Below are 15902 nucleotides of genomic sequence, written 5' to 3' on the forward strand. Positions count from 1 at the left end.
CATTGTGCAGATAAATACTTCCTGGTGCTAAATATAGCCCAAAAGGCAACCTCATGAGGCAGGCAAATATCAAAGCTTTGTGGCCAGGGCCATCTGCCAAACCCTGCCATTGCAGCTAATTTGACGAAGAATTTGGCTTCTGCCATCACGGCAGACATTTTACTACTTGTGTTCTTGGTAACTCCTTGGGGTCAGTACAGAGTTTTGAGTCTGCCTGCTTTTTATCTCTACAGTTAAAGGAGTGAATCTGGGTGTTGGATCTCCTCTGAATGTCTTATTGCTCTTTTTCAAGTTTAAGGCTTTGGAACCTTTTTGTTGGCCTGTATAACATCTGGGTTACTAGAAGACATCTCTCCTGTGTTCCAGTTCTCTCTCTCATGTTTGGCCCAAGTTTGTCAGTTATTCTGACTCTATGGCAGGTATCTTCTCAACCATGGGCCAAGGACCTCACGTGTGTGTAAGCGCAGTTACCTTCCTAGGTGAAATTCTAAGTGCTGTTTTTACAATTTTACCTCTGTATCTCAGTGATAATTCACTTGCCCAGGACTGAAATCTTACAATGAAAAATTAATTCCAATCTCACCTTTAGTTTTGCACTTCAAATGTCTCCTTTCTGTTACATTTATTTGGGCTTCCACGGCCATTCTGTATGTCACATGTAAGCCAGAATTGAGGACCCTAGGCTATCCACATGACATTTGAATGCCAGCAACATGAACTTCAGACGCCACCCTCCCCCCCCCCCCCCGACCTCAGTTGCCCCAGTGGAATATAAAGATGGAGAGACGACCCAGGGCATAAAAAGCTTTACAGATCCCCATCACTGAATGGCACCTGGAAATAGTTGGGAAGCTAGTGGAACTGGAGTAAGGTAGCTTCTGTTGCGAAGCAGGTAGGTGCATTCTATACCATATATTGCTTCTAAAGGGTCTGCAAGCACTGCACCCCATGTAGAGTGCAATACAGTCGTCCAGTCTGCAAGTCAAGGGCCTGAAGGACGGGGGAGAGAGGGTTTCAGATGTGTGAGAAGAGCTCATAAATGCCTTTACAGACAGAAGGAAGAGGTAGTTTGAGCTACAGTTATCAAGGATCCAAAAACCCACTACAAACCAAAAGTGCCACGAACCTGAGTGGGGTAGGCACCAAGCCTCCCCTCCACTATGTCAACTTCATCTTGTCTGGAGGCTCCAAAAAGGTATATCATCCACTTCCCAGATAGTGCACTATCCTTGGTCTGATGACACCCTGGACATGTTTTCTGACACTTCAGCATCTCCCCGCGCTGTCTGGCATAAATATTGACTAGGATGGGAAACTTAATTGAACCTCAAGATCATGGGGGCCCCACCTACCCCACAGGAGCCCAGAGCACCCTCACTGCGGTTGAAGCGCCCCTGTGCACTGGGCCCGCAATGCAGCCCCAGCCGCCTTGAGTCCCTGAGGGAGGCAAGCCAGCTAGCCCCAGTCAGCCTGGCGCAGGGCAGAGGACTGAAAACTGCAGAAGGGGGCCTGGCCTTGGAGTGGAGCATGGGCAGGGCCACGCTAGGCTGTTTGGGGAGGCACAACCTCCGTCTGCCTACGATATCCACCACCCATGGTCAAGATGCTCCACAGGGGATAGCCCTTTGGGCAGGTGAGCAATAACCAGCACTACCATACTGAATCTTTGGAAGAAAAAAGAATAGAATAGAGCCACTCAAGCTCTGCCAACTACTCCAGCTGCAGTCCACCGAGCAATCAATAAGACCTAGAGGTGAATGGTATTGAAAGCTGCCCTCAGATCTGAACAGATTACCATGGACACTTAACTTCTGCCAGTCTGTGAGAAGGGGCGCCAAGACCACCAGAACTACTTCAGGGCCATACCTAGGCCAACCTGAAAGGGTCCAAAAAGGAAGCTACCCTAAGGTTTGTCTTCAAAATTTCCCTAAAGAGGGAAGCTGAGTAACTGATCAGCCTTCAACCAACCAATCATGGTCCCAAAAGCTCTCAGATTTTTACAAGCAGAAGCAGATTGGCCAGGTATCAATATGTCCCAATGGCCCATCCCAGGACAAGCTATTAAGACCCCTCCCTCAATTCCTACAGTGCTCAGAGGCAGCAGAAATCTTTACTCAATCTTTGTTTATTAGAAAATCCCTACAGCTCTAGAATTTTAAAATGAAGCATTGATTACAAGAAATAAATGTCCCCAGAGTCCAGAAATTGCTACACATGCTGTCGATGTGGGTTAGGGGCCCAGCAGTGATTGGGTGACTTCTGCAGGAGATGCTGATACACATGTGACACACACACCCGTCAGGATGAGAGTAGCAATCATGATCCCACCCTCTTGACATAGTTAGCAGGATAGAGTCCAACCTGGCCAGTGTGAAGCTGGCCTTTGCACCAGCCCTGCTCATCCTCTTCACTGATCTTCATTAGCTCTTCACCTAAAGAGGAAACAGCACAAACTTTGCCACTGGAAAGGAGTCAAGAGCCCATACACCTCCCAGGGTCTGGATAGCTCCCTAGGGGCAAATGGGCATGACCCTCCTATTAGAAGTACAGTAACTCCTCACTTAACATCATCCCAGTTAATGTTTTGTTGCTGATCAATTAGAGAACATGCTCATTTAAAGTTGTTTGGCAGCCGCCTGCTTTGTCCACTGCTTGCAGAAAGAGCCGTCCGTTGGAGCTGGCTGGTAGGGGCTTGGAACCAGGGTGGACTGGCAGCCCCCGTCCCCTCAGCTCCCCTAAGTTCCCTAAGCAGTAGCCACTCAGCAGGTTATGAATTGCCAGGCAGTTCAGCTGTCCCTCCCCCACACTGCCATGTGCTGCTCCTGCCCTCTTCTTTGGAGCTGCGCCCAGGAGCCTCCTGCTTGCGGGAGGCGGGGAGAAGAGTGCTGATGTCAGGGTCTCCCCCTGCCCCCACTTCCACCCCCCATTCCTGAACCCCATCTCCACAGAGTGTGTTGTGGGAAAACAGGATAGGGCTCAGGACAGAAGGATCAGCTGCTGTCAACTTGTTGATCTACTTAAAAAGGCAGTGTACTTAGAGTGGGATCAGCGTACTTAAAGGGGCAATGCATGTCTCTCACACACACACACACATACACCCCCACCCACCCACCACCTGGAAAGCGAAGGGAGTGGTGCGCTCCAGTGGGATAGCATGGGTTCATCATCACGTTCAGTTTCCACAGGGAATGTTTGCAGCCACTGCCATGCTGTGTCTCCTCCCTCCATTCGCGCCACGTTGTAGAGCGTGAGGCTACATTAACAATGTGTTAACCTTTGAGGGCTCAGCCGAGTGCTAGTTCATCATTTAGCAGTAAGGCATTCCCTGGGAAATATCCCACCCTCTGACTCCCCCACCTCAACCAAGTGTCACAATCATCATTGCTGTATACTGTATTATATTGTTTGTTTAAAACTTTATATATATAAAGCATTTTGTCTGTCAAAAAAAAATTCCCTGGAACCTAACCCCCCCATTTATATTAATTCTTATGGGGAAATTGGATTCGCTTAACATCGTTTTGCTTAAAGTAGCATTTTTCAAGAACATAACTACAACATTAAGTGAGGAGTTACTGTACAAACCCCATACAGGTGAAATGCAACAAACAAGTATAATCTTGATCTCATCACATCATCTCAATATTTCCCGCTGGACTGGAACCATATTGCAGGCACACAAAACTCTACAGAGGGAGCTCTCGAAGAAGCATATGTTGCTCATGAAAGATTTTTTTTTCCTTAGATAAGGAGACCAGCACCAGAGAGGTCAAGAGAAGGCCCTTGGGGAGCACTGCGCTTCCCAAATCTCAGTGCTGGAACTCTGCTTCATGTTCTCTCTGGCCTAAGGCTCCTCCGAAGCAGTTGGAAAGGACTAGTGAGAAACCGCTGAGCTCTAGCTCAGCTTAGATGCCCATTCAGTGATTGGCCAAAGCCCAGGCAGTCAGTAAACTATGGAATGGGCCCACAGAGATTAGCCAGGAAGGGCTCTTATTCCTTACCCCAGATCTGAACTTTGGGAAAGGGAAGGAATAGGATCACTTGCCACCAACAGAAATCCTTTGTCTCTACCATGACAAGGAGATTTGACTGTCATTGTGGGACTGTCCAATTGTTCAGAGACTGGGAAGGAAAGTCATTTTGCAATCCAGGTTGAACTCAAGCCCTACTAGTACAGGCTGGTCATAGCAGCATTTGGATGGAATGAGCTGACCCAAGCACTGAAGGGACGAACTGGCTTGAATTAGAGCCGTTTCTTTTGTGGGAGGGGTGGGACCCATGGGCCTGCTACCTTCCATCGCATCCCAACCAGCAGGTGTCAGGGAGAGAAATTGTATCTCTCCTTCCCCCTAGGGTAATTATCCTTATCCAGCTTATTGCTGGGATTGCTTTAAAGCTGTTCTACTGAGCCAGTAAGTGAGTTAGTGCCAAGAAATCTAGTAGTGATTCAGCAGCACAGATGCTGACCTCATGCACCAGGCCCTTGTTGAGCCAGGGATTTTAGTACCTGCAAAAAGAGTCAATGTTTCTGCAAGCAAGTCAATACAAGCAAGATTAGAAACACTCCCAAGATCCAGATGGCCCCTTGGAAGATTGGGGAGAGGCGGGCAGAGTACAAACAGCTCAGGTGGAGAGAAAGGTCCCAGGGTTCTCCTTAGCCTCATCATCTACTGGGAGCAGACTGCTCCAGTCCCAGGAAGCTCCCTCACCTTAGGTCAGTAGTTCTCAACCCGTGGCTGCAAGTAGCCCAATTAGCACATAGCTGCAGCCCAGCTGTGTGCTAAAGGCCAGCCAGCTTGCATGCTGCAGTGCCAGGGCTGCTGCCCGGCTCGCACACCACACTGGGGCTGCCACCTAGCTTGCACGCCACAGAGCTCTGCTCCTGGCCCCACTCTGTTGTGGGAGTCTCTGGGTGGGGGGCACTGGACATAGAGGCCTAGGGGGGAAGGGTTTGGGGAGGGCGCTTCCCACAATGATAAAACAGGTTGAGTACCACTGCCTTAGGTGGTGGCTTGTGGAGTTTCCTCCTGCTAACCTAACTCCAGCTTATTGGACAAGAACTTAATCCCCCCAAAACTAGCTCTTTCTGGCCCCTTTACAAAGGCAAGAGGAGGCACTTTATAAAGGCAACCCAAACCCTCCCCCTTTAAGTTCCTAAGGAAAGGTTTGGAGGGGATTTTCACAATTCTGGCCCAAGGGAGCAACATTTGCTAATGAGGGCTCAGAAGACCCCCACCCCCCATGTCTTTATTCAGAGTTTCCACCTCTCTCTCTCACACACACACCCCATCCTACCCCAAACAAACACAAATCAGGTTATTCTCCAACCCCTTGGCCAGGACCCAAAACATTCCATTTTCAGCACCTGAATGCCTCACTATGCATGAGATGCCTCCCTCACAGTATGAGCCTTGCTGGTCCCCCTCTCAGCAGCATGGTGGAATGGAGTGCTGGCCTGCCCAGTGCTATGCCCCTCTCCAGAAGCAGTCGGCAAGGACAATGAACAGTTCCCAAGGAGCTATCCAGATCTCACAGTGGGAGGTTTCCAACCATCAGCCCAAGTGGTAGTGGCAAGGGATTAGTGCCTCTGTACCTGCTTTAAAGCTCAGTTCATCAGCCTCCTGTCCTGTGTAATCATACAGCGCTCGCACCTGTACACCTGGTACTTTTATGTCCTCCTCGTGCCCATTGGCATCCAGGCACTTCTTGGGAGTGTCGTCATCGGACCACTCCGACATGTCCTCTTTCGCTCCGCTGTGTGTGTGGGGAGGAAAAACAAAAACGCAGGATTATCTCAAACACAGGCCTGACCCTCTGAGGTGCCTCCCCATCTCCTGAATCATGCATCACCATAGAGCCCCAGGGACAACTACACTTGAGCCAGGAGGAGACAGAGAGGCAGGACAGGAGGGTGGAAGTGTATGGGAAGGAGAGAGACCAGGAGAAGTTAGATTTGGCTCAAAACAGCCCAGAAAACTGCAGAACCCCAGGGGGTTGTGTAGGCAATGGGTCCAAAGAGCATCCCCCCTTTCAAGTCCCAACCCCACTCAGACATCCCTCACCCAGGACAGCCAACACAAAGAAGTTCAGGTATTTCCAAAACATGCTCAGCTGGAAAAAGCCCTGAAAGAGAAAGGAGGCCACATCCCCCCAGGGCAGACTCAGCTGGTCTCCCTATCTCAGGGGCCAGAACAGAGGAGAAAGGAAGAGCAGAACACAAATAGTTTGAACCCAGACACCCCCTGGATAGGGGGCATTCCATACTAACTTCACATGGGCTGATGCCCTCAGGGTGTCATAGAAGAAATTGTTCTTCTCCGCTTGGTAGGAAAACCTGTGGATTGGCAAATAGGGCCCTGAATCCAGCTCCTTGGGAAAGGACAACAGCCTGGAGACAGCTCCACCCAGATTGCTTCCAACTCCTTCCCTGCCATGTTCAATTCTAAGCTTCACTTGTGCTAGCAGGAGATTATGTCTTCTGGAGCAGGAAGGAAGTGGACACCATGGGAGACTCATTTCCTAAACTCCTTCCCATTCTCTAACTCATTTGCTACAGATCCTGGAAGAGGAAGCAGCTACCTGAATTGTGTAAACTTTCTCTGTTGGGCTTGTCAAGTTTTGACCAGGTAGCACCCCACACCAAACCATAAGATGCTCGTATCCACAGAAGAGAGTCTTGTTCAAACATCCAGGCCTGCCAGTGTACCTAGGGAAGGATTTCTAGTTCCCAATCCCCAGGGGCTTTTTCCATCTCCCAGAGATGAAAAGCAGCTGAAGGCAAAATCCTACCAGCATCGTCCCCCACACAGCATCCTGCTCAGCAGTGAATCAGACTAAGCAGACCCATGTTAGGATGAGTTGAGAGGAGACCCCAGCACTGAACAGGGCCACTAGGAGAGGAAGGTCCTAGCTCTGGCACTATCATATGAGTGCACGTGGACAGCAAAGGAGATCCTCCCACTATCCCACCCCAATGCTCCAAAAAAGCCCCTTTCTCTGCCCTACTCATCTCCGAGTTGTATAGGCCAGGGCACTGCTTGGGGCTCACCCATTTCCAGCCCAATGGTGAAAAAAAGAGGGAGAGAAATACAAATGAGATCATTCTTCTCAGCTAAGCTATTTCATACTCCAGGGCATAATTATGCCTCTCCAGTATGTCCCAGGCTTCAGCCCTTACCCTCGCCGTGTCTGTGGAGGGGTCTGAGAAACACCGTCCCGTGTGGGCACAATGCTGGTCAGCGTCACATCTTCAGCACTTTTACTGCTTTTCTCCTTCTTGCTGATTGGCCGCTGGGTTTCCAGGGTCCATTCCTGTCCAGAAGGAAAGGCACGTCAGTCCCCTGAGTCCAGAGAGCTTTGACACAGTTTATTCTACTGCCAGAGAGGAAGGTGGGTGGGGCACAAGAACACAGCACCATATTTAACTAATGGCCAAGCAATGCAATGGAATAGTCTGACAAATAAGAGCCCTGCAGAGGCAGTAAGATCATGCCTGAGGATTGGGGGTGTAGAGGGGGGAGAAAAGATTCAGCATGTCTCACTACCCTTAGCATAAACCCCCATCCCTGACCAGAGCTGGGAGGGGGGCCAGAATGATTGCATTTTAGCTGGCATGGCCTCTCCCCAGTTGCCACAGAGGTAGACCTTCCAGTACTATCCCCTCTAAGAAAAAAGAAACGAAACATCATGATCCCAGGTGAGCAGGGACAGAGTGTTTTCCAGTGGGAAGTCTCAGCGGGCAGGGGGAAGCCACAGAGTACGAGTACAATAAAGTAGCTCTGCAGCATGTGGAAATGAGGAATATGCCACCTCAAACTGTGGCCAATTCATGGCCATGGCTGGCCCATGAGTGTTGCGCCACCATTTCAGGTCCTCCTGGTCATCTGCAGCCACGATTCCCTGGTACAGATCCCGGTACAGCGCATGGAAACTGCAAGCAGAAGCAGAACCAATGTCAGTGAACAAGTCCCTGTACAGCCCCAAATTACTGTCAGGTGCATAAATTTCCCCTTTCACCTCCACATCATCCTATTTCAAGAACCACTGGGGATTAGAGAGGCTGTGCTCCAGCACCTTTAACCCCAAAGCATTTCACAAGCCAGACATCCCACTCTATGGAAGCACCATCCCCTCAGAGATGGAGCAGGGAGCCAGCTGGCCTGGCTCATAGGCATGGACAGCTGGAGATGCCCTGCTGCTGGAACTTGCAAAGGGCTGGCAGAATCCCATGAAGAGACACAGGGAAATGGGTCTCTTTGACGTATACTGTTCCTCGACCCTACACAAAAACTGTCCTGGGAGGCTGCAATGGCTACCCCCATGCCCCGGCACAGTATTACATGGGGGTTCATGGCCATATCTCCTGAGTCATATCACACCAAAGGAAGCAGGTTAAATGTCTCCAGCTATTGGAGGGAATGGGGTGGCGTTGGCCCTCAAAGTTTATGGAGCAGTGAGTTGGTGTATTTCTACACCTCACCTGGGAGTGAGTCTCCCAGCCTGGGTCCACAGTGGAGCTAGTGTGCTAAAAATAGCTGTGCAGAAATGGCAGCTCAGGCTCTGAGGGCTGGGGGTAGGTCCGCACAGCCAGATACAGAGTAGACTTCCCCTTGGAGGCAGGTAACAGCCTTCACTTCATAGTGAAGGACAGAGTAGATTAAAGACTCACACCCACAAGAAGGGTGCACAATGGTAGGAGCGGTGGAATCCTCAAACTGAGGCGGAACCCACCCTGAATAAAACCAGAGACAAGCTGTGGTCAGACTGCAGCTATTCAGACACCTTAGAAGGGGAAATAATAGGACACAAGCCCCCCCCCCACCACCACACACACACACACACACACGCCAGACACTCTCCTTTCCCAGAGGCCATGCAGTGGACATCCCCGTCGCACACCAGGACACACTGCACAGGTAGGTACCTTTCATTAGTGGAGATGTTGAGATGTTGGTGTAGATCCAGGAACATCTCCTTGAAGAAGCACAGTCGCTTGCACTCTGCCTCCTGGCAGCCCTCAAACACCTGTTCCATGTCCTCCATGTAGCGGGGATTGTAGCGGTTTAGCTCATCTAGCATCTTCTCATACTGATCCTTACACTGCAGCAGCCAGGAGTGAGAACAAACATAAGCCAACTGGCCGTGGTGCCAACCCCCTGCTCTGCACCCTGTCTAGGGCACACAAGAGCTTCTTTCCCACCTGCTCCTGCTCTTCTCCATCAGGGGACCCTGCACAGACTCCCCTGCACAGCTAAGCATGGCATATGGGAACATCAGGGGAACCCAGGCAAGCCCCTTCCTCCCCAGAGCCAGGCTTGCAGTCCTGCCATGTCAGTGACCCCTCTCTACCTCTGACACCTTCCCCAGTTCTCCAATGGCAGTGACTTTCCCAGCTGCGGGTGAGGGGGACAGAGAGGGGGTCAGACAGACAGAGACAGGCTCAGTTCTCCAGCCGTCTTCTCCATTGAGCAGCTCTACAACTTTGCATTCACCTGGACATGCACACTAGTCACTCTTGTGCCGGATCCTTCTGCACTGCAGCGTCTACCTTATGGAGCAGCAGCCTGGAACTATTTGTTATACAGCACCAGGTGCGCTGTCTGAATCCTGTCACCAGGACCTGACTAGCTACAGGTCAGTCCCATGAGGTACTGAGCTCCCACACAAGTCAGCAGGCAGCGAGGATACTTGGCACCCTGTAGGACCAGGAGCTAAGCTGACACTCATTTCAAGTCTCTTCTCCCCATGCCTCGCCGGTATAGTGACCCCTAATGGTCTGAGTCCACATAGGGCACACCCACCTTCTCAGCTTCTTGTGCACATTTCTCCACACGCTCCTGCAGCTTGTGCAGCTGCTCCTGTGAGATGGAGGAATCTGCCTTGGCATGGTTCTCACGTGTCTGTGCAGTCTTCTCATCCTTCCGGGCTGTGTGATAGTTCTTCTTAGAGGTCTCCACCTAACACAGGTAGTTCTGTAAAAACCAGAGCTAGGTGCCCCAGCACAAACTTTCCCATCCCTTACGTGTTGCTGGGGGGAAGGGGGAAGAGATGGTAGGTGTTGTTTTTCAGACTTTATTACTGGCAGCAAACATCACATAGGAGCCAGCCCCATCAGGAGAGGCCAGCTCAGCCATCAGCCTGCCATGCTCAAAGGAAAAGGCTTCCCCCGAACTCCACAGACATAAAGTCACCCCCTTCCTCCCCCAAGTCACAGGTTGCCACACAGGAGGGCCTCAGCCCACCAACCCCAGATATTTCTGCATCAAGGAAGGCTGCAAGTATGCCATGGGCAAAGAGCCAGCCACACCTAACAGAACCAACCCCCACAACTAAAGAGATGTCTAAACAAAGCACACCCAAGCTAACTGCACTCCAGGCAAAAATGTCTAGCGCCAGCATCCCAGCCCCCTCTGCCTTACACACACTCCTTGCTCACATCTTTCAGCTTCTTCACCCAGGGTTTTTGGGCCTTACGGAATCCATCCTCTGCCTCTTTAGTCTCCTTGAACCCACCAATCATCTGCTTATGGTAGGCCTCCTTCTGCCAGGCCTTGATCTTGTCTGCATCTTCTCCAGCAAGATGGTTCCGCACCTCTAGATGGATCTCACTCAGCTTGTCTGCAGCTGTCAGGAAGGCGTGCCAAGTCTTCTCTAGTGTGCCATACTGAGGGCCTGGAGGAGCAAACATGAGAGTGGCCATTACAACCCTATGTCCACAGATATGGGGACCAAGTTCAGAAGCCAGCCTTCCTTCATCATGCAGGACACCTCTGCCACCACCAAAAAGCACTCAGGCCAACGTGGACTGTTCTCTGCACAGATAGAAAAGAGAGGAAGGACTACGTGTTACAGCTCGCAGAGTCAGGTATTAACAATGAGCATGCATAGCTGATGATCTAGTCCTGCCCCAGTGCAGTGTAGGTGAGTCTCTACAAAATATTCCTTAGGGGCTTTGCTTAGCTTAGCTGAGCTTAGAAGAGGGAAGCAATGGCAGTCCCCTGGCTGGAGCTTAAGGCCAGTTTCACGGGCTAGTGGGCACTTTAGGGCAACTGTTCTAATACCCTCCCATTCCTTGTTACACTCTAAGGCTCTATCACCTTGTGATGTCAATCACCTGCCACTAGATTCTCTTAGGCACTTGTGTTCCCATCGTCTCCTCCCAAGTCATCCTTTAGTCAGGCTACAGATCTTCCCTTGTACACACTCCAAGCCTGAACCTCCCCTTCCAGTCTGGCAAACATTTTTTTGTAATGGAGCACTTGGAAATGCAGAGGGAACATCCCTTCCTTGAAGGGATCAGAGAACTGGTGGCTGGTTCTGGGTGAACCACAGAGCATCCCTGTCCTAGAGCTACTTGGTTTGAGCCAGGAAAGAAGAATACAAGAAATCCAGCTCCATGCTGCCCAATGGGTGTGCTCATCTCCTAAGGACAGCCCCAACCACAGCAAGACAGGGTGCTCTACGAGTGGAGAGCTTCTCCTGAAGGCTGTGCCCACCCTAGCCGGCCGGCCTCACCCTTCTCTACAGTGGTCCTCCATTTGCGGGACCAGTCTGTTAGCTGCTGGGCATAGTTCTTCTCAATCTTGGCTCGCTCCTGGAAGCAGGAGATGAGGTCGTTACAGAGACGGTGCCCATCATCTACACGCTTCACTGTCCGCCTGTAGTTACCAGCCTGAAAGAGCAGACAGTGTCAGTCCCACTGCATTGACTTCACACCCACCCATCCACCCACCCTAGGAGCCAGGGGCAGCAGATCAGGCCACCACATAGTAAGGGCAGGTCCTGCTGAGGCTAGCAGCCGGGCTAGGACCCCACCCAGGGCTCCCGCAGGAGGAAGTGGATGTATTGTGGGAAGTTTAAGAGGTGGGATGTTCTGGCTTCACATTCTTCTCCATTGGTGTTGATTCAGGTCTAGAACAGAGGCATCACTTAGTAGCTTCTGAGAAGGAAGGGGTTACCTCCCCTATACACCCTACTGAATCCCCCTCCAGAGAACTACACCAGTCCCAAAAGCAAGTCAGTGTCTCTCCCTCTCTCCCACTCCAGGGGAATAGCATATTACCCAGAAAGCTTGAGACCCAAGCCATAACTCTATGGGTGACACGTAAAAGACATTTTCCTCCCTCCTAATGATCCCGCCTTACCTCCCAAAAGCTGCCCCCAAGAGCCTCCCCAACAACATCATCTTCTGATGACATAACCCTGGTTTTCTTGCAGCAAAGAATTTTTGCAGATTTCAGTGCAGCTGGAAGAGAAAGAAGAGCTGTTTGTAGCATGACACTGTCAGGGACTCAGCCACGCACCATCCTGACAACTCAACACTTATGGAAGAGAGCTGGGCAAGTCCAGTTGCCAGTGGGCAAGTGTCCATATCACAGCACCACTGGCACTTACCAGCCCCCTGACTCAGTTCCAGCACGAAACAGGCCATGCAGACTCAACTCCTCTCCCCGCTAGAAGGGACCCATTCAGGAGAGGCCAGTGGCACATTAGAAGGGAGGAAACTGGCCCTGCCACCACCCAGGCTGTACCTGTCCTGGAGAAACTGGTAAGTCCAGAACCTTTTGCCTCAGCAGAGGCCTCAGCAGAGACTCCTTCTTTTTGCACCAAGACCATCAAAGGAAGAGCATGCTCAGTTAAACTACTGAGCATGCCAAGCCTTGAGACACTTAAAATAAGTTGTGTTGAAAGAGATGACTCTAGTGTCCCAATATAAAAGAGTGAGGAGGATTAAGAGATTACATCAGTTACTGACTAGAGAAACCAAAACCCAATGGTCACCAGGAAGGCATGTCCTAAATGGGGTGCAGCCTATCGGGCTAGGAAGGGAACTATAGCCACACCTAGTGCCATCTATCCAAGGATGTGCTTGGGTTTCCGGGCAGAACGAGCTTCCTGGGAACATCCCAATTTACATTACAACACAGTCTCTGTCACCACATTCCTGTGTTCGGCACAGGGAATCCAGTGTAGAAGGTGACAAAGGCCCCATCTCACCCCACACCGAAACACTGTCACTACCAATTCCTATTCGGCCCAATCTGAGTTACCCAGGAAAGAATTTTCTGTAGTATCTGGCTGATGAATCTTGCCCATATGCTCAGGGTTTAGCTGATCGTCATATTTGGGGTTGGGAAGGAATTTTCCTCCAGGGCAGATTGGAAGAGGTCCTGGAGGTTTTTCGCCTTCCTCTGTAGCATGGGGCACGGGTCACTTGCTGGAGGATTCTCTGCTCCTTGAAGTCTTTAAACCACGATTTGAGGACTTCAATAGCACAGACATAGGTGAGAGGTTTTTTGCAGGACTGGTGGGTGAAATTCTGTTGTGCAGGAGGTCAGACTAGATGATCATAATGGTCCCTTTTGACCTAAATATCTATGAATCTATGAATCAATACATAATTTTGGCTGGACTGGGATCCTGGCACTGCTGCCACATGAGAACTGCCCTGATGGTGGTGCTCAGGACCGTCCTAAGCACCACTATCCTTTGAGGGGTGGCAGGGGGAGACAGGCCTGAGTAAGCAGTATATACAGGCCTGTCCCAGGCAAGTTTTGGTTAACATAGGATTGACATGCTTTGCTGCTGCTCTTCTCCTCTTCCACATTCCCAGTTATAAAAAGCTTCCCTCACACCCTAGAAAGGTATCTGCTCTCTCTGCCAGTCCCAAGGCAGAACTCACACAGCAGAAGAAGCATCAGATCAGTCCAAGAGACTAGGTATCCCATGTCCCCTCAGTCCTTCTCAGCGTCTGCTTTCTGGGACTATCAGCCACACAATAAGAGACCCATGGTAGACTTCAGAAGACACACGGAGGGAACCAAGGAGAGCGTTAAGTACCATCTGCCTGAGCAGCACATTTGGATAATATGAAGGTTGTTAGAAGGCCATCAAGGAAATTCCTCTGGCTTCCCAACAAAGTTCCAACTTCCCCCAACCCCCACTGCCCTCCAAGAAACCCTGTTACAGGGGCAAGTCATCATACCAAACAGAAGATTCAGGTGCATGAAACCTTAAATGCAGAAGGACCCCTCCCCTCACCAGCAGCCCTGATAGCCAGCCTGTGAAAGAACTTTGCATGACTACAAGTCAGCTGGTTCCACTCCTGTGCCCAGCAACAAAGTAACTACATACCTGAAAGAGAAGAATGAGGGCTCTGGAGGCCCCAGCTGCCCGGAGTGATTTCTTGGGCTGTTCCAACTCTAAACGTGGTGGTGGGTAAGAGAGAGATGCACAGAGAGTTAGACCCTGCTGCTCTGACACAGACAGAGACACTGCTGTTCTGACAAGTAACAGTCCTAGGATAGGAACCTGGGTCTCCTCCTATGCTCAAGGCAAGGAGGGGCACTCCCGGTACAGCAGCTGCTGCCACTCTCCTCTTCCAAGGTGCCACATTCCAGCATGTAGGGGAGATGCCAAATCCCTGTGTCACAAGATCCAGTCCCAGAGATTTAAAATAGAAGCAGTGGGGCAGTATGACGGCATTGTGCGGGAAAGGTGCTGTTATAATAGCTGAGCAAAGGAACAGCCCACTGCTGGAATGGACTAAACTAAATGAGGTTTCCCAGGCACAGCAGCTGCACTGGGATTGGTCCTCCTTTCCGTTGCAGTACAGCCCACATGTCTTCTCTAGCCTTCCCCACTGCTGCCCACACTTGGCTTTTCGGATAAGCCTAGTGCTGTCTACCATGACGTGCAGAAGAATCAAGAGGCAAAAGCCTCCTCTAGTGCCTGTAGGCCAAAGAGCTAAGTGATTTAGACATTTTACTGCAGTAGTAGCAACCCCACTCGTAGACCAGGACCCCACTGTGCTAGACATGGTACAAACATGAGGAGACAATCCCTGCCCAAGGAGCTTGTACTCCAAGTAGTAGTAATATTTCTTGTTCTGATTGATTTTTCTGTGTTAGAAACGGATGTCCTGCTTAAGCCAGAAGGCTACAATGGCTCAGAATTAATTAAATGGAGATAACGCAAGAGCCAACAGAATGGAAGCTGCAGCACCTGAGAAGGGAGGTGATTTTAGTCAAACTAAGATTTGGCAGGGGAAGGCGTGGGTGAGGGAAGGGGATGAGGAGCGGCTTGAGTCACTGTGCTAACCATTCACCAAGTCATATTTTGGAGAAATAAAGTGTTTGTTAAAGAGTCATTGCATTGCCCCTTCAGTTACAGTGTAGAACTCACAGTAAACATCCCTGGGACTTCTAGTCATCCTCCACCACCACCAGACTTTACACTCTGAAAATCTCTAGGGTAACACACAAGCAGTTAAAAACATATTTAACCCATCTCCCAGGCCTTATTTCTCCTTCACAAGGAAGCAAGAGGCACAAGCACAATTTAAAAAAAATCCTTCTCAGTTTACCTTTAAACAGTATTGAGTCCTCCCAGGGAAAGATGAATCACTGTCAGACTCTGGTTTCCAGTCCTGACTAACTACCCCACGTGAGAGTTTGGGGGTGGAGGCTGAAAATTGTTTAATGTGCTGTGGAGCAGCCATGCTCCATCTAGGAGTCAGTCAGAAAAGGGACTAAAGGACAGAGAACCCAGGTCCATTCTTTCTGCAGTTTCTGCATCAAACGTTCAATTTAGGAATCAGACAGATTGTTTCTTTAGCTGCCAGAACTATTAATCAACCCCAGAACTGCAAACCCTGCTGGATATACTATGCAACCCCGAAGTAGCTGGCATTTGGTTAGGGCATAAGCCTCTCCTGGAGCAGCATAGGCCCTACAGAAGTCCAGTGGGTCTGTCTTGGTGGAAGATACACATCAGAAAATGAGACGGACCCTTTTTTGTACAAGCCCTTTCCAGAGCTCCTACACACTGACCCCATGTCAGTCACTAGGTCACACTGACCCCACATGCAGACTTGGAGAGAACATTTTATAGTGAACAGAAGC

The 15902-nt window shown here is 50.4% G+C and overlaps 1 protein-coding gene across 7 annotated transcripts in view; it reads right to left on the reverse strand.

Annotated features, from left to right (window-relative positions):
* Positions 1-2105: 2105 nt before the first annotated feature.
* Positions 2106-15902, reverse strand: part of PACSIN3 (protein kinase C and casein kinase substrate in neurons 3) — a 38970-nt gene continuing 25173 nt past the window's right edge. For 5 of the 7 annotated variants that reach the window (XM_073348248.1, XM_073348244.1, XM_073348247.1 and 2 more), the window contains exons 3-13: positions 14134-14201; positions 12144-12244; positions 11515-11671; positions 10436-10671; positions 9801-9956; positions 8924-9099; positions 7810-7930; positions 7178-7311; positions 6269-6334; positions 5594-5754; positions 2106-2432 (exon numbers count right to left, since the gene is read on the reverse strand). In XM_073348248.1, coding sequence (XP_073204349.1) covers positions 2317-2432; positions 5594-5754; positions 6269-6334; positions 7178-7311; positions 7810-7930; positions 8924-9099; positions 9801-9956; positions 10436-10671; positions 11515-11671; positions 12144-12197 — 1377 coding nt within the window. In that variant the 5' untranslated portion in view covers positions 12198-12244; positions 14134-14201 and the 3' untranslated portion in view covers positions 2106-2316. The remainder of the gene's footprint in view (positions 2433-5593; positions 5755-6268; positions 6335-7177; positions 7312-7809; positions 7931-8923; positions 9100-9800; positions 9957-10435; positions 10672-11514; positions 11672-12143; positions 12245-14133; positions 14202-15902) is intronic. The other 2 variants (XM_073348250.1, XM_073348249.1) reach the window with 2 other exon arrangements.

This window comes from Lepidochelys kempii, chromosome 6, assembly GCF_965140265.1.
Source record: "Lepidochelys kempii isolate rLepKem1 chromosome 6, rLepKem1.hap2, whole genome shotgun sequence".
Taxonomy (NCBI): domain Eukaryota; kingdom Metazoa; phylum Chordata; order Testudines; family Cheloniidae; genus Lepidochelys; species Lepidochelys kempii.